Genomic DNA, 22,537 nt, shown 5'->3' on the forward strand with positions numbered 1-22,537 from the left:
AGGTGGACTCGAGACACTTTTGTAGTTTTGATTTACATAGGAGCATGTTAGGTTTTGTAATTAAAAAAATAAAGACTTCAAATTGAAATGAAGGGTAATGCACAGGAAACCAATAGTGATGGAAACATGGGACTCAAATCAAGGGAGTGGACCAGAAGGAAGAACAAAATGACCAAACAGAAAAGTATGAAGAAACAAGAATTCAAAAAAATGAGGAGAGGCTTAGGAACCTCCAGGACATCTTTAAATGTTCCAACATCCAAATTATAGGGGTACCAGAAGGGGGATAGAAACAGCCACGAGTGGAAAACTTATTTGAACAAATAATAAAGGAGAACTTCCCCAGTCTGGCAAAGGAAATAGGCTTCCAGGAAGTCCAGGAAGCTCAGACAGTCCCAAAGAAGTTGGACCCAAGAAGGAACACACCAAGGCACATCATAATTACATTAGCCAAGACTAAAATGAAGGAGAGAATCCTAGAAGCAGCAAGAGATAAGGGGACAGCCACCTACAAAGGAGTGCCCATCAGACTGTCAGCAGAATTCTCAAAAGAGACTTTACAGGCAAGAAGGGGCTGGAAAGAAGTATTCCAAGGCATGAAATCCAAAGACCTACAGCCAAGATTGCTCTATCCAGCAAAGCTTTCATTTCGAATGGAAGGGGAGATAAAGTGCTTCTCAGATAAGGTCAAGTTGAAGGACTTCATCATCAGCAAGCCCTTATTATATGAAATGTTAAAGGGACTTATCTAAGAAAAAGAAGATGAAAAATCTGAACAGTGAAAGGACAGCAAACTCACACTTATTAACAACCACACCTAAAACAAAAGCAAACTAAGAGGATAGCTAGATCAGGAATGGAACCATAGAAATGAAGATCACATGGAGGGTTAGCAACAGGGGAGTGGGAGGAGGAGAAAGTACAGAAAATAAGTAGCATAGACGGTAGGTAGAAAATAGATAGGGGGAGGGCAAGAATAGTAGGGGAAATATAGAATCTAAAGAACTTGAGACATGTGGTCATAAACTAAAGGGGGGGAATGGTGGGGGAGGGGGTGTGCAGGGTGGAGGGGTATGAAGCGGGGGATATAGAACAACTGTAATGGCATAATCAATAAAATATATTTTAAAAAAGGAAGTGTTGATTTGTGAGGTGGTGAGCTTTCTGTCACTGGAGTGTGCAAGCACAGACCCAAGGAAGAGTGGGAGGTAGGGAGGGAAGAAAGCTGAATGAGATGACCTCTGAGCACCCTTACTATCCTGAGTCCTTGACCCACTCTGCTATCTCTTCCTCCTCTAATGTACCCAGGAGACGCTCCAATAAGGCAAAAGAAAATAGAGCATTTTAAATATGAGATAAATCAAAGTAATTGGCTCCAGAGACATCATGAAACCCATTAGCAGGGGGAAGCAGCCAGTCCTGCCTGACACACACCATACACCGCTCCTGCAATGCAGATCGATTTTATTGTACTAAATTTGGGGGTGAGTGGCTGGACAGCTGTAAGTAAGGCCAGGGAGCTGATGTGGGATATAAAGTGCCTGGTAATTCAAGCCTTTGGCAAGAGCTCCCATGAGCTGATGGATTTCCTTCTCTCCTCCTCGGTCAGGTGGATAACACTGTCCTTGAGTTACCCGAAACTCCTCTCCCTAAACACACTCAGTGCTAAGGTGACACTGGCTCTGCCAACTCTGTGGCTGAGGGCACCTGAGCAAGCTCAGCCAGGCCTTCAGAAAGTGTGCTGCCTGTCTCCTGGGGCTGGGGCCCCAGGGGCCTGCCAGCTTCTTCCTGCCCCAACACGGCAGCGCGAGAAAAGCAGAGATGGGGTCGAGGCTGGACTCTCCTGCTTACCGTTTATTGGCCACAAACAGCACTTTCCCTGAGAGGGTTTCTCCTTCCTTGGCAAAGAGAGGGGTCTGAAGAAGGCACCGCACCTGGTACCAGTGGGTCAGAGGCTCAGTGGGCGCTGTTGACAGCCAAACGGTGACCCTGCAGGGCAAGACAAAGAACTGAAATCCAATTACATGCCAGACCTGTGTTAATGTCTTGGACTGGCGACTTAGGTTGATAAATAATTTTCATTGGTTTTGACTCGTGGAACCCTTTTAAAATAACGACAGTTCAATTTATCGAGCAGTTATTAAGTGCTGGGTACTGTACCAAGAACTTTATGTATACTGGATCATTAAATCTACACAACAACCCTACGGAATAAGCCAAGAGAGGTTAAAGGACTTGCCAGTGTCACACAGAGGGCAACTGGAGAGCCAGGCTCCCCACCCACTGGCTTGGCCACGCTGTCAACCTGTCTCTCTGAATCAAAGTTCGTGAGAAATCCAGTGACAGAGTTAAGTTGGGATTGATTTGTTTGAGAAGTCTGAAGTCTGGCCTCTGATTGTCTTAGGCCAACCTGTTCAGGGGTCCTGATGAAGATTCCAGGAGTAAGAAAAACTACCAGGGCCCACCGCCTCCTCTGCCCTGCCAGCTCAGATGCCCTGCGCATGTCTGTGCACGCGGGCACATCTAGATGGAGGTTCTTTGTTTCCGGGGAGAAGTGAGGACAGCCTGCTGTGCTTGAACATCGAGCTCACCTGCCCCGCAGTGAGGCAATGGTTGTTGGCTTCAGGGAGAAATGTGCACAGTAAGCCTGAAGATTTGGAGGGAAATTTTTATATAATTTACTAAGTAATGGAAACCACTTTTACATCAAAATATATTCGTCTACATTATGGAGTAGAATGCAAATTTTCTGCAGCTTTTTAAGAAAACACATTTAACTTCAAAGAAATTTTTCCCTAGACGCAGGCCACTTGACGCTTATCTTTTTGACCTTTTGCAGGAACAAATTCATTTCCTTGGGATATACTGGGGGAAAGCCTGAGGGGGAAAATGTATGGATTCTTTGCACAAACATGCTTAGGTGGTGTACGAATGACTTGCATATCATTTTCTTTCTCTCTGTCAGCCCGGACAAGGCTTCCAGGGATGCCCTCTTCCCCAGAGCCTCCAAAACACCTGAGCTCTATTACCAGCCTGTGGGCACTTCCTTCTCTGCAGGTGCAGAGACAAGCCTGGATGTCTGTATAAAAAGTGGAGGAGAACATACTGCAAAATTTTCCCTTCGCCTGGTCATGTGACTCAGAGCAAACCTCTTTGCTAAGTCGGGAAGAAAGCAGGGAGGTCAGGAGAGCAAAGATCTGGGGACATGGGAGTGGCAAAGCCTTTATAAGGAACCCCAAACCTTACCAGTCAACTTGTAGGTGGTCTTTCTTTTCTTTTAAAGCCCTGCAACTTTCAAATGTTTGCAAGAGGAAAAAGGAATGCAGGAATGGACAAGCTAATGCTGCAATTAGCATTCGTACACCAGCCTGCCTGATCACTAAAAAGAATTCTAGGCTGTGAAACTGAAGGCGAAAGTATGACTTGAGGTATAAACCCAGGCACCAGAGGTTCTATAGGCAGGTTTGACAGGTGTCAAGGCAGGGGTTGTCCCTCCCAATCTATTCTGGAAAAAAGCACAGACCCTCTCTCACTCCTTTATTTTAGCCAGAGTTGGTATGACACCATGAAAAACAGTCACATTGTCACATCTAAAAGCCACATTAATATCAGTGGCTCTTTGCTTATTTTCTTGAAATGCATAGAAACCAGTATTATTACTGTTGAAATTAACTTTTAGAAATGTTAAAGTTATAATTACAGCAGCAGAGGACAGCATGGGACACAGCAGGAGAAGGAGGGGGCGATACATACACAGATCCGACAAAGGCCACGTCAAACCAGAACGCCAGGCCATGGATGAGGCCCGACTGTGTCATCTGAAACACAAAGGGGATTTCTACTCTGCAAAGAAACAAAAAAGAAAGAAGATTTTCTTGTTGACACACATCCTAGATACACTTTGCGAGATGAGTGGGAACATTCACGGAACACTTTCTTTTCCTCTTAAGTGCTTTTGCTTTGGCAGCAAGATTCTCTCGGTGTGATTAATGCTTGGATGATGCTGCACATTTGAGATTGTTGCTCCCTGACAAAATTCTGCAAACAGCACATCGCTGTGCTGCAGTGACCCAGAACACCACTGGCCGAGTGGAGCATCTGGAGCCGGGCCTGACTACTGGACAGGGGGACAACCCAGGACACAGGTGACAACCATCCTTCAGGAGGCCAAACCACGGGCTGTGGCAGCTCCCCTATGCAGCTCTTCAACTGGAAAGGCTGTTCAGGCCTCCAGAAAATGAAGTGGATCACAAGGGGGAAACATCCAGCTCAGAAGGTCAGTGCCATCGTTCATTTATTTTTTCAGGGAGGCAATTTAACTTCCCAGCAGGCTACAGCAAGAGTCATGCAGAAGTGGCTTTGGGTTACGCCAAATGTAGAATTAATGGGAATAGAAAGAATATTGGAAAAGATACAACAAAATCTAGATGCTGGATCTGCTTTAACTGTGGAACCTTGGAAAGCCACTTAAATTCTCGGAGCCTCGGTGTTTTCGATTGCTGAAGGGTGACAAAATATCTCGCTTACTCTCCTCACAAAGTTCTTGTGAATGTCAAGTGAGAAAAAAGATGTATACGAGTGCTGTAAAGTATTTTGCAAACTTTAAAGTGTTTTGCAATTAAAAGGTGATATTATGGGCCCATTGCTGGGCTGTATCACTCCAAGGAAACTTATTTTACTGAGTGCTCTAGAAATTTTCAAAGGAAGTTGCACCTTATCTGAATTGATGCTGTCCCCAAAGGGCTAACTTCTTCCACTCTGCACCAGTCAGCACATTTCTAGAGGTTTCCATTGTACTTGTCACATTGAATTTGTTGATACTGCATTTAATTACTACCTCCCATTTTTGTCATTCTTCTACATGGACGATGAGCTCCTTAAGAGCAGACTTTAAAAAATTACCTTTTGTATCTGTGCATTCACCAGCACAGTAGCAGGTATGTGGTAGGATCCCAATACACATTTGTTGAATCGGTGCATAAATGAATAGATGACATGTCTGGAAAACCAACACAGAGTTTTCCAAAAAGTCCTTGGGACACAGAGTAGCCCAGAGCAGTAAACAAAGCCCACTGAAGCCCACTTTTGTCTGGACCTGTGGGATTTATTATAGTTGTTCCTGCACACCAGTTCTCTTGCTCCAAGCACACAGTAGGGTTGCATTTATCCACTCGCCTGAGTTCAGGTATGGCCATGTGATTTACTTTGACCAATTAAATGTGAACAGAAGTGAGATGTGTTGTCTCCAGGCACAAATTTTATTTCCAGGACATACTTTGCCACACTCCTTCCTTTTCCTCAGTAACTGGCATTATTGCAAACACAGGGTGGCACCAGCTCAACCGATAGGGTGGGGGATGCTGGCAGAGCTGAAGCTGGTGCGTGATGGGTAAACAATGTAGGGGAGAAAGACACCTAAGCTATGATAAGCCACTAAAGGATTTTTTTGGTTACTGCAGCATGTTCTGACCCATCCCGACTGACCCCCTTTGTCCTGTGTGATCTCAAGACAGATGACGCTTTGAGGCAGCCAGCTGCATTTTATAAAATCTGACCCTGCTTCCTCATTAGTCTAAGCAAATTATTACCTGGCTGGGTCTTAAATTTCTTACCCAGAAAAAAAAAAAAGAATATCGATTTACACAGGGAGAAAAGGACAAAACACTAGTGAGACGTTGTTTAAAGAGGATTCACATCACCATCTGAGAAATGAGTCTTCAGGGCACAGCCTCTTTAAGTGGAAGGAAAGAGGGCAAAAACTAACATTTACTGAGCAAGATGAGTCAGTGCCTAGAAAAGATTTAGCACAGCACCTAGCATGGCATGAGCACTCAACCAACTGCAGCTCTTCTCGTTGCTACCATAGGCCCGGCCCCGAGTGAGTGCTTAAAGAGCCCAGACTCTGGAGCTTTCTGAACAGTTCCAATCCTAGCTCTAATGACACATCAATTCTGTGACCTTACGCAATTTATTGTTCCACTCTGCCTCATATCTGTCATACCTTGGTAAAATGGACATAACAATAGTGCCATTTGCATAGGATTGCTGTGGAAATTAAGTGAGTCATATACTGAAGGCTCAGAACAGTGTCTAGTTGCATAAGTACAAGCCATAACTGTTTAATTTTTCTCATTCAATTCTTAAAACAATCCTATGAAGGAAGCATCATTATCCTTATTTTGCAATAACTGAAACTAGTGTTAATGTACCATTACTGTGCGTGACTCATACCTAAAGTCTCTTGCCTATGTGAGCAGCAAATCTCTGCACTAAAGTTTTGGGGATGGGAGAGGAGGTAAGAGATTTAAAAATCTGGAGCAACAGTGAGTGGTACAAACCTGTGGAGAGCTGCCTCTTCTGTATCCATAAAATTTACTGTGTATTTGACTGATCGAGCCATCAGAATCCTAAGGTCAAAAGTGTCCTTGGAAAAGAAATACAAAGATATTATCTTTCTGTCAGGACAGACTGAATTCAAGCAAGACTGTGGTCTGGATTTCTCCCTGAAATTTTAAGTCAGTAAGAGTATGAATGTAGGAGGTGTGAGCTCAATGAGGAGAATATTAATAATACAAGTTAACATTTATTTAGTGGTTACTATATGCCAAGTAAGTAGCTTGTTGTTCATTAGGTTATATCAATCTTCACAGGTTCTCTGGAGCAGGCCTTTGGTGGTTTTTGACCATCCAGAATTTACCTCTTCGCCATATTACAAGAAGTTCTATAGGAACTAAGTTTTTATCTGGACAATCAAGTCCAGAAAAACTGGACAATCAAGTTTTTATCTAAACTCATTCTGGGGATTTTTCCCAGTTACTGGAAAAAGGCAGGCTCTTACTTGGGACTTACAGATGTAAAAACCTAAGCCTGGAGTTTCCGCAGCCTTCCTACTGCCCTGAGAGGGGATCTTCCCTAGGAACAGACTTCAATCAGAGGAAATGGAGGTAAGTGATGAGGATAGAAAATCAGATTCCAGTGACACTGTCTGAACTTCTACAGCAGGTCCCTGAAGTGCTCTTTCTAAGCTTTGCATTCCTGAGGGCCGGTAATTCCATTTCAACTTAAACCATTAGAGTTGGCTTTCCTTCCACTTACAACTGAGTTTCAACTGACCCAAACTTAAAATTGTCCTAGCTTACACAGCTAGATGGGGCCACTACTGAAACCCTAATCTGTTCAACAGCAAAGCTTCTGTTCTAAGCTATTTATTTTCAATGCTTCCTCTTCAATTATGCCTTGGACCACTAGAATCAATGAAAGGATGTGAAGTATTGAACAAGTATGAGGGCTGAGTGTGTGCAGGAGGTGGGTGGGGCTGAGCAGTAGGAGAATTAGAAGTTACTCATTGAAAGGCAGTCCTCAAACCTCCTTGCTTTCAATCTGAGACTAAAAGTATCAATCTGAGACTTTTAGACTTGAAAACACAGAGCTCTTCTGTGATGGCTTAGCACAAGGCCCGGGAGCACAGTGTATTCCATGCTCATGAGTGAGTGAGTGAATAAATCAACAGATAAACACATGGGGAGAAAGCCTGTAGAGGCCGAACTTACTACTATTGGCTGTCTGAAGTATTCGTCCACTGCAGCACCCCGGAGACTGGACAGGTTGACCCCATAGAAGCACTGCTGGTTCCTGAAATAGGCAGCATAAAGAATCACCATGCATCTTGTCCCTTGCCTAAGCTCCCAAGCCCAGCACAGAGGTGATGTGCAAAGCTCTCCACAGGTCCTCTCAGTTAGCCCTGGGACAAGTACGAGACCATGTGAAGGTCTTCCTACTGACCGGATTCCAACTGGTCAGTAGGAAGTGGCAGAGAAGAAAATGCTTTAGAAAAATCTACAGACCTGTATTTGACCTGTAGTTGGAGAAGAGAGAAGGGAGGCGGTAACTGAGGTTAAGGAAATTATTTGGGGGGAGAGCACTGAGAAGGATATTTGGGGGTAGGAAGGCCTTTGGGCTCCTATCCTTGACTTCATGCCCCAAGGAGGCTGCTGGATCTGTGACATGTTGTCCAAGTCCCAAAATACAATTCTTGGGCCCTCTTGTGATCCTAACCCAGAGCATAATTTTAGATCTCCAAAGCCCCTAGACACTCCTGTGGTTTTAGAGTATAGATTTCCCTTCTCTGTTCTTCTGCAGCCACTGGGCTGCATCTGCATGATGGCGTTTGCTGTCATGGCAGACACTGGCAGTCACAAGTGAGGGATGGCTCTGTCTGGTGGGGAACTGCAGCTGGATTGTCACAGCCCACTGTGCGCATTTCTTCTCAGTTCTGTGGTGACAGCTGGCTCCTAGAAACCAGCAAGTGCTACAAATCCTGCCTCCTGCCTTCAGCGAGCCGGCTGTAAAGCATTCACCAGCACACCCCTGGTACGGGAGCGCAGCATGCACTCTCTGTCATGTTGCCGAACGGTCTTGGCTATTTAGGGACGAGCTCTAGCACCTGGATTAAGACTAGCTTTGTCCAAACTCTGCTGCTGAGTAGCTGTGTGCCTTGGGCAAGGCAAGTGGACTCTCTTAGTTTCCTTATTTCTAAAATGGAAATAATGGAATACTCACTTTGTAGGGTCTCTGGAAGGGTTAAATGAGTTACTACAAGGAAAGCACTTTGAGCAGAGCGTGGCATTTCGTTACTGCTGTGTACCTGTTGACTATCATTCTCTGAACTTCACTTCAGATCAGCACTGGGCACTAGGGCCATGGCTCCCAACCTGACTGTACCACAGGATTACTTGAAGGAGCTTGTTCAAAATTCGAATTCCCAGGCCCAACTTCAGAAGGGCCTGGGGCCTCACCAGTTAAGACTGAAGGCCTTTATCCTGAGATTGAAAAGATGTGTATCTAAGGGTTTGTATTATATAGCCTGTGAGTCAGATGGGAATTTAATTCATCAGTCTCCATCCTCCCCTAATCCCATGCCCACCAATGGGAAGAAGAGAGAGACAAAAACAAACAAAACACAGAATAAACATTACAGAATTGTGGTTAGATTTTTATAGAAGTACCAGCCAAAGTAAGGCTCTAAATCAGGAGGCAAAGTCTCAGGTAGCCCACGAGTCAGGGGAGCATAATAATGTGAAGTTGACAGTCAGTCCTCAGCCTCCAAGTGAAACGCAAGCCCCATTGCGCCACTTACAGGTCCTGAAGGGCTTGTCCTGTTTCTCATCTCTGAGCCTTTGCTTGTTTCCCTTTCTACCTAGAACGCCCCTTTCCTTTTTTTACCATGTTAATTCCTACTCAATCTTTATGAATCAGGTCAAATATTTCCACTTAAAATGTAAAACCCTGTGTTAAAATAGTCAAGTGTTGCCCAATTAAAAGCAGTTTTTTTTCTTTTTTTATTGCTGTTCAATTACAGTTGTCCCAATTTTCTCCCCATTGCTTTCCCCTGCCCTGTCCACCCCTCTGTTCCCACAGTCAACCCCAACCCCATTGTCCTTGTCCATGGGTCCTTTAAACATGTTCCTTGACTAGACTCTTCCCCTTCTTTCTCCTGTTATCCTTCTCCCCCTTCCCTTCTGCTCACTGTAAGTTTGTTCCTTATTTCACGTTTCTGCTTCTATTTTGCTCATTTGTTTGTTTTGTTCATGGGTCCCACTTATAAGTGAGATCATGTGGTATTTGTCTTTCTCCACCTTGCTTATTTCACTTAGCATAATACTTTCCAGTTCTGTCCATGCTGTCACAAAGGGTAGAAGTGCTTTCTTTCTGCTGCGTAATATTCCACTGTGTAAATGTACCACAGTTTTTAAAATCTACTCATTTACTGATGGGCATTTAGGTTGTTTCCAGCATTTGGCTGTCGTAAATAATGTTGCTGTGAGCAGTGATGAATCACACTTGATCGTGGTGTATGATCTTTTTAATGTATTGCTGGATTAGGTTTGCCAATATTTTGTTGAAGATTTTAGCATCTTAAAATTTTGGCCAATATTCATCACCAATACTGGCCTGTGGTTTTCTTTCTTTGTTTTGTTTTTAGCTGTTTTTGGAATTAGGATAATACCGGCCTCTTAAAAAGAGTATGGGAGTCTTTCCTCTTCTTGAATTTTTTGGAAGAGTTTGAGAAGGAGTTAGCTTTCCCCTAAATGTTTAGTAAATTCACCTGTGAAGCATCTGGTCCAGGGCTTTTGTGCGCCGGGAGTTTTTTTTTTATTACTGCTTCAGTTTCACTAGCTGTTATTGATCTATTAAGGCTTTCTGCTTCCTCTTGAATCAGTTTTGAAAGATTATTTGTTCATAGAAACTTTTCCATTTCACCCAGGTTGTCAAATTTCTTGACATATAGTTGTTCATACCACTTTCTGATATTCTGTTGTATTTCTGTGGTATTGGTTATAATTTCTCCTCTTCCATTTCTGATTTTATTTATTTGGGTCGTCTTTCATTTTTTACTGATGAGTCTCTGGTTAAAGTCTTGTCAATTTTACCTTCTAAAAGAAGCAGCTCCTGCATTTATTGATCCTTTAAATTGTTTTTTTTTAGTCTCTATATAATTTAAATCTGCTCTGATCTTGGTTATTTGCTCCCATTTGCTCTGGGTTTTGTTGTTGTTCGTCTAGTTCTTGTAAATGTAGGGTTACGTTGCTTGTTTGAAATTTTTCTTTTTTTAGCTAGGCCTGTATTGCTATAAACTTGCCTCTAAGGACTGCCTTTGCTGCTGTGTGTTCATTTTCATTTGTTTCCAGAAACTTTTTGATTTCTTCTTTGATCTCATTGTTGACCCATTCATTGTTTAACAGTATGTTATTCAGTGTCCGTGAATTTGAGTGTTTTTCAGTGTTTTCCTTGAGATTGGTTTCTAGTTTCAGGCCATTGAGATCTGAGCAAATGCTTCATATGGTTTCAGTTTTCTTGAATTTGTTGAGGCTTGTTTTGTGTCCTACCATGTGGTTTATCTTTGCAAATGGTCCATGTGCATTTGAAAAGAATGTATATGTTGCCTCTTTGGGATGAAAAGTTCTGTATACATCAATTAAGTCCATTTGATCTAGAGATTTGTTCAGTGCCACAGTATTCTTGTTGGTTCCTTGTTTGGAAGATCTATCCATTGTTGACAAGGGGCATTAAAATCCCCTACTATAAATGTGTTGCTATATCTATCTTTCTTGAAGTCTTCAGACTTTCCTCACACATTTAGGTGCTCTTATGTTATGTGCATATATGTTTACAATGGTTATGTCTTCTTGATGGATTCTTCTTTTAGTATTATGACGTGTCCTTCTCTGTCTCTTTTTATGGACTGTGTTTTGAAAATTATTTTGTCTGATTGTATTGGTACCCTGGCTTTTTTCTTTTTTTTTATGTCCATTTGCTTGGAAATTTTTTCCCCATCCCTTTCACTTTCAGGCTGTGTAGATCCTTTGTTCTGAAGTGGGTCTCTTGTAGACAGCAAATATGCAGGTTATGTTTTCTTTTCCATTCTTACTTTTACATTGGAGCATTTGATCCATTTATATTTAAGGTTATTATTGATAGGTACTTATTCATTGCCATTTTTTTCCTTTTGTCCTCTGTTCCTCTCTCTCTCTTTTTCTTCATTTTCATAAAGCAGTCCCTTTAATATGTCTTACACTGCTGGTTTGGTGGAGATGTATTCTTTCAGCCTCTTTTGTTTGGTAAACTATTTAGTCCCCATTTTATTTAATTTTAAAAAGATTTTACTTATTCATTTTTAGAGAGGGAAGGAGGAAGAGAGGGAGAGATACTCAATGTGTGGTAACCTCTTGTATACCCCCCACTGGGGACCTGGCCTGCAACCCAGGCATGTGCCCTGACAAGGAATTGAACTGGCAACCCTTTGGTTCACAGGCCTGTGCTCAATCCACTGAACTACATGAACCAGGGCTTTATCCCCCATTTTAAATGAGAGCTTTGTGGGGTATGGTAGTCTTGGTTGGAGGCCTTTGCTTTTCATTACTTGAAATATTTCTTGCCATTCCCTTCTGCCTTATAGTATTTTTTTGAGAAGTCAGCAAATAACCTTATCAAAGCTCCCTTATATATTACCATCTATTTCTCCCTTTCTGCCTTTAAGATTCTGTCTTTGAATTTTGCCATTTTAATTATGATGTGTCTTAGAGTGGGCCTCTTTGGGTTCATCTTGATTGGGACCACCTGTGCTTACTGGACTTGCATGACTTTTTCTCTCATCACATTAGGGAAGCTTTCTGTCATTACTTTTCAAACAGGTTTTCTACTCCTTGCTCCTCTTCCTCCTACTCCTCCTCCTCCTTCTTCTGGTATCCCTATTATATGGATATTATTACGTTCCATGTTGTCCTGCAATTCCCTTAACCCCTATTCATCCTTTTTGAGTCTTTTTTCATTTTGTTGCTCTGTCTGGGAATTTTTTTCTACTTTGTTCTACAGCTCACTGATTCAATCTTCTGCTTCATCTAACCTGCTTTTAATTCCTTCTACTATGTTCTTCATTTTAGATATTGTACTTTTCACTTCTTCCTCTTATTGATAGTTACTATGTCCTTTTTCATCCTGGTATAGTTTGCAGTAAGTTCCTTATAGCTTCCCTGGAGTTTTTTCCTAGTTCTCACCGAGCTCCTGAACATCTTTGTAACCATTATTTTGAAATCTATGCCTGATAGTCTGGTTGCCTCAATTTTGTTTAGCAGTCATTCTGGGGATTCCTCCTTTCTTTTCCATTGGGAGTTGTTTGTTTCCCCATTTTAGGTGATTCTTCTTGTTTGTTTCTGTGCAATAGTTTGATCTGCTTTGACTTTTTGTCTTCTATGGCAGGGGACCTGTGGGACTCAGTGGTGCAGTCTCCTTGATTTCCTGAGCTTAATGCTCTTGGGCTGCCCTTTGTGCAGTTTATGTGGGCTCTCTGGTTGTAATTGGGTTTTGGTTGCTGGGTCATTCTTTAGTGGGTCCTTCCCCCCACTTGGCTGACTTAGAGTCACTTCACCCACCACATCTTGTATATTGTTGTACAGGTGCTGCCAGAACAGAACCAAACAGCCCAGGAAACAAACCCACACCTGAAAAATAGCCCCCATCCACAACCATATAGTATCAAGAGCACATGAGCCAATACTAGTAAAGGTGTAAAAAGATTAAGACTATTATAAGAAAGGAAAAATGAATATGAGGTTATTAACTGAAAGAAAAGTGATTTGGCAAGGGTAGAGAGAGGAGCAATAATAAGAGTAGAAAATAGAAATAAAGTGAAGAGAGGAAGAAAATAAAATTTACATTGTAAATAAAAAAGGGAGGAGGGAAGGTGGAATGGAGTAAGAGAAGGGAAGTGTACAGTATTAGATTTAAACTGAAATTAATATATATATATATATATATATATAATATATATATATTGAGAAGAAAAAAACACCACCACCACCAACAAAGAATATATATAAATAACAGGAACCCAATCAGAGAAAAAGATCTGCCACAGCAATAGCAACAACAGGTGGAATGGGAATAAGTGGGGGGAAAAGAAAAGCTTAAGAGATGTCTAAAGGAAAGCAAAGTTATTTTGAAAGGACAGAGGGAGAAGGAATACTGTGTGAGGAATGAAAACTAAGCTGAGGCAGTGAAACATATTTAAAATGAAAAATAAGAAAGGGCAGAAGGAAGATAAAACGAACTAGGAGAGGGGAACAGTAAAATTAGAGATTTGAAATACAAAAATAGTGACTATGTAGAAATAAGATTGAAGAAATTTAACAACAACCACCTTATCCACAACCAACAAGCAACGACTGATAATGGTGGAGACAGAACATATTTTAAGATTGGGAAAAAGACTTGAGATGACTAATGACAATTACAAATGGTTTTGAGAGGCTGGAGGGGGGACTAACAGTATGAGTGCAGAACAGAAACAAGTTGTAGCAAGAGAGAAAAACAGAATTTATGACAAAACAAAGAAGAGGAAGGAAGAAGGTAAAATGGAGGAAGGAGAGCAAAATATGACACTTGAAATATACTGTTATATAAAACCTGGTAACATACTAGGCCCAAACTTGAAGGATATGATATGAAATGAACATTAAGAATCATTAAGAATCTTCTCTCATGCAGGAGAGAAGATAGCACCTTGTTGCACCTGTTTCTATTCTCTCTGCTCTCCTAGGTTTTGTAGATCAGGGCCCAAGGAACTGTGTAGCATGTAGTGTCTGGTAGAGCTTTTTCTTCTTTCCCCTGTGGAAATGTACACAGCAGGATACTCCTGAGGCTGGACTCGCTGACCTGCACAGCCTGTAATCTGGTGGGGTTGGGCTTACCTGTCTGTGAGGGCATCTGGCTGGTCTCAGCAAATCTGAGGCATTTAGCTCCTGAGCTCCAGTCCCAAGCCTGCCGCTCTCTCACAGTCGGTTCAGGCCCTAATTCTCCACTCTGGACAGCCCCCTGCTCATGAGCTGTGCTGGGCTGGGCCCTACTGTTCCTTCCGTGTACTCCACCTGTTCGAGTTTTTGGTTAGCAAAGCCGCTGTGCCAGCACACAGGTGTATGAGCCCGGGTCCCTGCCAAGTCTGGGTCACACCTCAGCTCCCCTGTCAGAAGTTTCTGTGTGGAAGTCTCCATGGTGTAGCACCACTCCCTGGGGAGCATGTTCTCCATGCACTCCCCATCCCCCCAAAATCACACAGTCTCTCATGGTCAGAGCTGGCCACCACCTTTCAGAGTCTCAGACAGTTTTAGATAGTTTCTCTCTGGAGCTTTGCCAGATGGCATTGGGAAAATCCCTGCAGCTATAGTATAACACAGGGCAGAGGTGGCATGGTAACCCCACTACCTCTAGAGCTTGTCAGCCCCAGGCAGGCCTGCCTCCTCAGGGCAGTTTCTGGGGCCCACACCTCCCAGGCCTTCTCTCTCCCTTCTGGTAGCTCGCAGCTACTGAGCTGGTCTGCCACCACCCAGACTCTGTGAAGCCTGGAGTGCTGGGCTAGGCAGCGGGCTCACTTAGAAAGGCTGGGCTGGCAGCTCCTGGGCGCCTGCAGGAGGGCTCGTTCCTGCACACTGCCATGCACTCCCTGCATTTCCATCCACATACAGGCTTACTCACAGATGCTCTCATTCACTTCCTACTCTGTGTTTTGACTGCTAGTCCTGTCGGTGTCTGGGAACAAGTGGACAAAGCTGCCAGCTACTCTGTCACCATTATGGATCTCAGAAGTATTTTCTGTTCATCAGTGTATATTTAGCACTTGAAATATACACTGATGAAACCTTATATGCTGTTAGGACTGAAAATATCTATCTATCTACCTATCATCTTTAATGAATGGATTCAGAAAATGGTGTCCTTTACGGCCCTATATGTGGGCACAGGTGCCAATAAGAATAATGGAGAAATGGAAAATTATTCACCCAAGTTTCTTCAGATTCATTACTTGTTTCTTCATTTTTTCCTTCCACCAGGGGCCAGAGCCAGGCTGGCCCACAGGCAAGGCCGAAGAACAGTACTGCATATTATTATATAAACAAACACTGAAAATAAGCTTCATATGATTGAATATGAAAATGCTTGGAAACAGAACACTACAATTAAACAATCTTTGTTTCGAAGGCGATGGACATGTTCTTAGGGGAAATAAGTCATTGTCACAAAATTTTTATTGGAGGGAAAGAGGAGAGAGATAGAGGGAGAGGGAAAGGGGAGAGAGCGAAGTGAGAAGACAAGAGATAAAAGAGAAAGAGGGGAGGGTCAGATAGAGACAGAGGAAGACAGACAGACAATTCCCCAGAGAGTCCAGAAGGAGGGACGCAACCTTGTCCTTCCTTTAGAATCCCCAGTAAAGGTTTTTACAAGTGCTGGTGCCTAGACCGCATCCCATCCACCCCTTGTCCCCTGCCAGGTGGTGAATTAATTGATCTGGGGGTACAGCCCTGGTTGCTTGTTTCTTTGCAAAGTTCAACAGGTGATTCTAATGTGCAATCAGGTTGAATAGTACTAACTTGGCTGTTCTAGAAGCCTGGCCAAGTAGGTGAAAGACAAACCCCAAGAGCAAAGACAGCCCTCCACCTGGCTGTGGCTGAGGATGAGAACAGCTTTCTATCCTTTGCATACATCCACAGCTCTTGGGGGGGGGGCGGCAGGCTGTGCCATTTGCTTTGTGTGTTCAGTGCCAATTAAAACCCAGCAGCCATGACCAGTGTGGTGCAAATGGGCACCATTCCTTGGGCAGACGGAGAGTTGTGGGCACGGAGCCCACTGCCTGGGTTTTAAAAACTTTCCGGCTGGACCATTTTTCTAATTCTTAGACACCTCGAATCTTCTTCTGAAATTCATCATAAAATAATTAAAGCAGATGGGAGCTGGCATCTCTCTGGGTCTCCTAAGATGCACTGGGGGAGGGGGGGTGGATTAGGAACTGAATCTGTTGACTTGCAAGCTGGGGATCAGTTCCATTGTTTTCATCGTCTGTGGGCTTTATTTTCTGAGTTAACTTATGACTCCTTTATGAGTGCATAAGGCAGAATCGATGTGGGGTTTTTTGTTCTGACTTCCACATTACAAGCGTACTCCCCCTCCCCGCCTCCTTCTTCTCCACAATACATGCAACATCTGGAAATACAAGTCCTACAAATACAGTCTGGGAGGAAACCATCTTACTATTGGCTATGCCTAAACATACAGAGTGCAGAAAAAGAGGCAATCCACTTACCATGACATTAACTTCTGCACATTCTCCACACAGAGCCTCACTTGGGGAAGCATCCAGGAGAACCCCTCCCTCTCCAGCCTCTTTTGTTTTTGTTGTCTCTCCTCTAGCTCGCCTTGGTCTTTTGTTCCTCCTCCCCCTCCACGCATCTCCTCTCCCCACCAGTGTCCCGGATCTGTCTTAGGTGGAGGGTGGTAGAGCCTCAGGTTCTCTTGCAGAAGTTGGAGCTGCTCTTCCAGATTCAATACAAGAGAGCTTCTCTAAACACACGCTCATTTCTTTTGCTAATATGAACACACTCTCTCATAGTATAACTCAGATATTTTAATAAAAATCTTTGCTTATTCATTTCAAAAGAAATTACTCATCCCTGTTATAAGCTTCCTTCCTTTAAAAAGACCAAAAAAAAAAAAGAAGAAAGAAAGAAAGAAAAGGAAGGGAGGAAATAAGAGGGAGGGCAAACCCTATGCCACTATTTGACAATTAAACACCTTTTGGGCACCTTCATATACTACGCTCCACCAAAATCAACAACCAAGGGTTTGCCACACTGATGAGAGACACGTGTTATCCTAAGAGCTAGAAACCAAAAACAAGGATCCAAGAATTGTCAACTAAGTCAAACATGAGGGTGACTTAGAACCCAATGTAAGAGGGTGGTTGGAATGTCCTGGTGGGAGTGCCTGATAGAAGGATATATGTCTAAGAACACATTGCATCTTTATTCATTTTTTTACATAGGACTTAAGGCTTGATTGTTTCTAAAACTTTTCTGCATCGACAGAATGCAGATATATCACTGTGTAAAGTGGTATTTATAAAGATGCCCAGCTCATTATGCAGCTTATATTTTACATGTGCTATATTTATATACATTTTTTATTTGTAAAAATATGTTTTTTAGTATAAAGGAGAGGAGGCAATGAATGCACAGGCTTAAAAGAAACCAAACTTCAGCCTGTGCCTCTTCTGTAACAAGTGAGAGAAAGCCTGTGATTCTGTAAAGGAATCTGTGGAGTATTTCCTAGGTATGCCAATGTGAGTCTAGACATTCCTTGCACAGGACTCGGCCTACGGAAGCCTGTACCAAAAGGAAGAGTGAATCAGTCAAGACAACTGTGGTGGATGTCTTTTGTTTGCTCTACCAGCAAACAGTTGCTCTTCTTCTGGCAGTGGCACCAGATCTTCTTCTGGGAGGTACCTCTTCCCCACTCTTTCTTAGTTCTTGTGGTTTGGATGGTTTTGACTCTGCCCTCAGCTCTGAAGACTGGCATGTGGCTCAGTTGCAGCCAATCAGAGCACCTTTTCTCTCTGGCCTTGGCAGTGGGCCCAGAGTTAAACATCTGACTCAGTGAAAGTCAAGTCTATGTCATTTGCTCCTACTGTTACAAAGGAGAAGTAGACATGGAGCTATGGGTCTATAAATCTGGATTTGCTGGAAAACACGTTTGCTGCCATGAGGAAAATGTCTATCCGAGAATAAAGCCCAGCTGACAGAGAAAGTGGAGGGACTGGGAGATGGGGAGAGGGAGACCAACCTGACCCAAGGAGAGGATCTGTGCGCTGAGTCCATTTGTATCTGAGAAGGTAAATCTGCTCTTGGGCTTTTCAGATACATTAGTCAGAAATATTCTTCCTCTTAAGCCATTTTTCATTGGGCTTTTGGTTTCTTAAAACCAAAAGTGAAAAGAAAATAGTTAATACAAGTCTGCCAGTACATGTTATGAATATAATTCTAATGAATAGTTTTGCCCAATTCAGTAGACTCCTAATTCTGTGAGTACTCAACTAGATTTCCTTAGCAATTAGAACCAGGCTGGGGCATGGTCAGACGGATGGCGGCTGGACGTGGCAATCCTGTCGGCAGTGTGCATCTCTGATTCCAGAGGATCCAGAAACTGAAATACTCCATCCCTGACTACACAGGGCTGGATGAGCACAGGCTCAGTGGCAGAATATTATGGAAGACCTATGAATTTGGTGGAGGTTACAAAAAAAAGATGAATATAGAAATTGAGGCTTGTTGTATAAACAAAAGCCAGATGAGTCCAAGAGTGGCAGATACAAACAGAGAGGTAAAGGAAATATCAAGAAAAAATACTGGGCAGTTCAAAGGAAATTACAGTTCCAGGAATTACTGAAATATAATGAAACAAGGACAGTGGCCTACGAAAGTCCAAACATTTCTCTGATGATTAGTACACTGAGCATTTTTCATGTATATTGGCCATCTGTATGTCCTCTTTGGAGAAGTGTCTATTCAGGTCTTTTGCTCATTTTTTAATTGGGATTGTTTGTTTTTTTTGTTTGTTGTGTTTTATAAGTTATTTATAAATTTTGGACGTTAACCCCTTATAAGAGGTATCAGCAAATATGTTCTCCTATTCAGTGGGTTTTCTTTTCATTTTGTTGATGGTTTCCTCTGCTGTGAAAACCCTTTTAGTTTGATGTAGTCCCATTTGTTTATTTTCTTTTGTTTCCCTTGCCTAAGGGAAACAAAATATGTCAGAAACGATATACCAGAAAAAATATTGCTACAGGGTGTGAACACATGGAACAATGTACAGATGATGTGCTGAAGAGTTGTGCACCTGAAACCTATGTCGTTTTGTTAACCAGTGTCTCCCCAATAAATAAAAAAGAAAGAAAAGAAATATGTCAACATAACAGTTGTTAAGACTGTGATAAAATAATGTACCATTAAGGTACACACAAAGGATGTCAATAAATATCTTTAAATAGTATAAAAAAGGAGAATGCCAACATGATTGTGTTGGTCATGATAGTATTTGCGCAACAGTCCTTTCTCTGTGATACTTGGTGCTTATCCTTATCTTCTGACAAAAATATGGCTGTACCACATGGTCATTTGAAAGGTTCTTATTTGGTCCACATGGTATTTCTCTGAACCAGTGATTCTCAGGGTCAAATACATTTTCAGGAAAGGCCAAAAGGTCTAAAACTCTACCCTACATCAAAAGAATCTTTAATAGAAACTCCAGTTTGGGGGAAGAATTAGCCTAGGAACAAACCGTCCATTATTTTCACAGTAGAATTTAGCAGCTTATCCACTCCATCCAATGGATTTCCTTGAAAACAATGTGTTTCTCAGCAGTACTGTGGTTACCAAGGCACCTGGCAGATCCGAGTGGAACAACGCTCCGGCCTTCCACCACTGTTGCCGCCGGTATCACTCAGCTGAATCTGCCCTTGTTGCGCATGACGGATTCGGACCATCCACTCACAATTCTCTTATAAGGGAACTGATTTCTTTCTTTGTGTTCCTTAAGTGGCATATCACATTTTCACTGTCAGATCCACTCAGTCTTACCTGTCTCTGGAATCCTCAGCTATACATCCTGCCTCTGCTATGTCTAGGCATGCACTCAGCTGGCCACACATGAGCACAACCCAAGAGTGCTTCCCCTCAGACCTGCACCAGATGTCTCACCCTTCCTTCCCCAGGGTGTCCCTGTTGACTTTGAGTCAGGAGATGCCTCGACACCCATCTGGTGCCCACACATGCTCAACCCAGAAGTGTGGGCTACTGTTGAAGGGTGAACCAGTGGGGAGATAAGAGCCAGTGGACACATCTGCTTCTCTCCCTCCCTCTGTATAAACTGACCTGAGATGTGATTCAACTGACCTATTGAAGACGGTCCTAAAAACGTAAGGCTATTTCTTGGTGTTTGACACCACAGGGTGGTCAGCTCAGTAATGTATTTTGTATTCTCTCCCTCCTTGCCTGTCTCACTCTTATTTCTCCTCATTCTCGTTTCACTGGGATTGCATTGGAGTGGTAGCTTATACACTTTGTCTAAGACCCTGATTCCTGGGGACCCCAAGCAAAGACAACTAATATGAGGTGTGGCACTAGAATGTAGACCCTCAGGATGGAATCACTCACCAGTTTGATGACAATAGCTTCCTCACTGCTAGTGGGGATAACCCAAGCTTGGCATGTGGTCTCATCACGGTTACTAATGATCCCACCGGTGGTTAAATAGGAGGCAGTGAAGGTAGAAGGTGAAGCATTGGGCTATATGATAACTGTGCGCTTAAAGTTTGGGACTGATAATTATTATATGGATTCAGAAGTAGGCAAGTCTTGGTTAACAGCACTGGAAGTGTTGCAAAAACAAAGTTACATTCTCAGGCCAGCCAAGTCCCAACTTAAGACACACTGTGAAATGCAGAGGGCGTCCTCAGCAGAATTTAAGGGAATTCCTATCTCTAGCCCCACTGTGCTGAAGATCAGGTACAGAATTTGACAGTTCCTGAAACTAGAATTGTGTCACTTCCCCATCCCAAAATGAGATAATAAAAGAGTGATAGTGGAAGAGCCGTAAAGGAGATTGGACGTGCAACCTTGGCAGGTCTCCTGTGTCATCGTTGGGGCCCTGAGGGAAAGAGTAGGGCTCTGAGACTGGGGCTGGGAGAGGGGAGGGGCCAAGGCAGAGAACCCTGAGGACACATCCCCAAGCCCCTTGACTCCTTCAGGCCAGTAGGAGCAGAATCCCCGCCCCTGTCAGCAGCAGAGAAGAGTTTCCCTTTGTCCGAAGACTGCACAACTCCTTCTGAAGTTTGTGCCTTGCAAGATAATTTTGTTCCCCTCAGGATCTGCCTCACTATTGACCATGGCCTCCAGGCTAATGGTCCCTCACTGTTGTCAGGCTGATAACTCCAGCACAGCCTGAGCAGTAAGCACAGTTCCTATCCCAGGAGAAGATAACTTACACACCTGAGAAACTGCAGAAGCTGGCCCATATTTCCCACTGAGAACCAGGAAAACACATAGGAATGGACTAGGGCAGAGTGTAAGTCAGGTTAGGCACATCGGGCACTCACAGGGCTCAGTGTTTTAGCAAGACACCTGTCCTGATGGTCTGCCAGGAAGCCGCTTTGAAGCGTGGTCATCACGACGGCCTGTCCCTGAGATGCAGACTCCAGAAGGTCTGCAGCAAGCGCTGAGGAAAGGATCGGGAAGCTCAGAGAGGTGGAAACAGGGAGGAATTTACTCTACAACACTTAAGGACGTCCCAGCTGACTATGTTCTCAGGCAAAGCCCAGGAAACCCCCCTTTTACAAAGGTAGCCAGGAACACACCAGTGACAGAGCAGTGGCATTTTTGAGATGCTTGGGGTGGTTGTCCTCAGGAGACCAATAATGGGTGGTGTCGCCATTAAGTTGTGCTCCCAATGGGCACGATTTCAATGGAATGTGAGAATGTCAGAAGCCATAAAGCAGGAATGAACTGTCATAGACAAGAACATCACGATTACTGTGTTGGACAGCAAGGCTGGAGTGGCAATCAGGGCACCTTGACCCACAGGGACGGGTGCTGGTTGCTAATATCGAGTTGGCCAAAAAGTTTGTTTAGTTTTTTCTGTAGAATGGCTCTCATGGTGCCTAGTTGCCTTTGACTTCATTTGAAACAATTTTGTTAGTTTGTATATTGTGACAGCTGTCATATCAGCCTTCATTTTAAAAAGTCTTCTCAAAATTGGTGAATTTTTGTGCAGCCATTTTAATACTAAATATGAATAAATATGAAAGAAAATACGCAACATTTTCAGCATTTAAGCACATTTTCAGTGCTTTATTATTTAAAGAAAGGTGAAACTACAACTGAAACACAAAAAAAGATTTGTGCGGTGTATGGAGAAAGTGCTGTGACTGATCAAATGTGTCAAAAGTGGTTTGTGAAGTTTCCTGGTACTATTGACATTTTGGACAAATAATTCTTTGCTGTGGGGCTGTCGTGTGCATTGGAAGCTGTCTAGCAGTACCTCTGGCCTCTACCCACTAGAAGCCAATAGCAGGAGAGAGCCGACATACTCAAAATATCCAAATCAATAAAGTTCTTGGTGAAAATGAAACATGTGTCTTTTAAGGTGAAGGAAATGTACA

The 22,537-nt window shown here is 43.1% G+C and overlaps 1 protein-coding gene across 2 annotated transcripts in view; it reads right to left on the minus strand.

Moving 5' to 3' along the window:
* The window catches only part of CARM1 (coactivator associated arginine methyltransferase 1), a 228,072-nt gene that overhangs the window by 13,684 nt on the left and 191,851 nt on the right, over nt 1-22,537 (minus strand). For both annotated transcript variants that reach the window (XM_037061748.1, XM_037061749.1), the window contains exons 8-11: nt 7,551-7,632; nt 6,339-6,424; nt 3,754-3,843; nt 1,852-1,989 (exon numbers count right to left, since the gene is read on the minus strand). In XM_037061748.1, the coding sequence (XP_036917643.1) occupies nt 1,852-1,989; nt 3,754-3,843; nt 6,339-6,424; nt 7,551-7,632 (396 nt within the window). The remainder of the gene's footprint in view (nt 1-1,851; nt 1,990-3,753; nt 3,844-6,338; nt 6,425-7,550; nt 7,633-22,537) is intronic.

Source organism: Sturnira hondurensis, unplaced genomic scaffold, assembly GCF_014824575.4.
Source record: "Sturnira hondurensis isolate 20B ecotype Veracruz unplaced genomic scaffold, ASM1482457v3 Scaffold0013515, whole genome shotgun sequence".
In the NCBI taxonomy this organism is placed as follows: Eukaryota; Metazoa; Chordata; class Mammalia; order Chiroptera; family Phyllostomidae; genus Sturnira; species Sturnira hondurensis.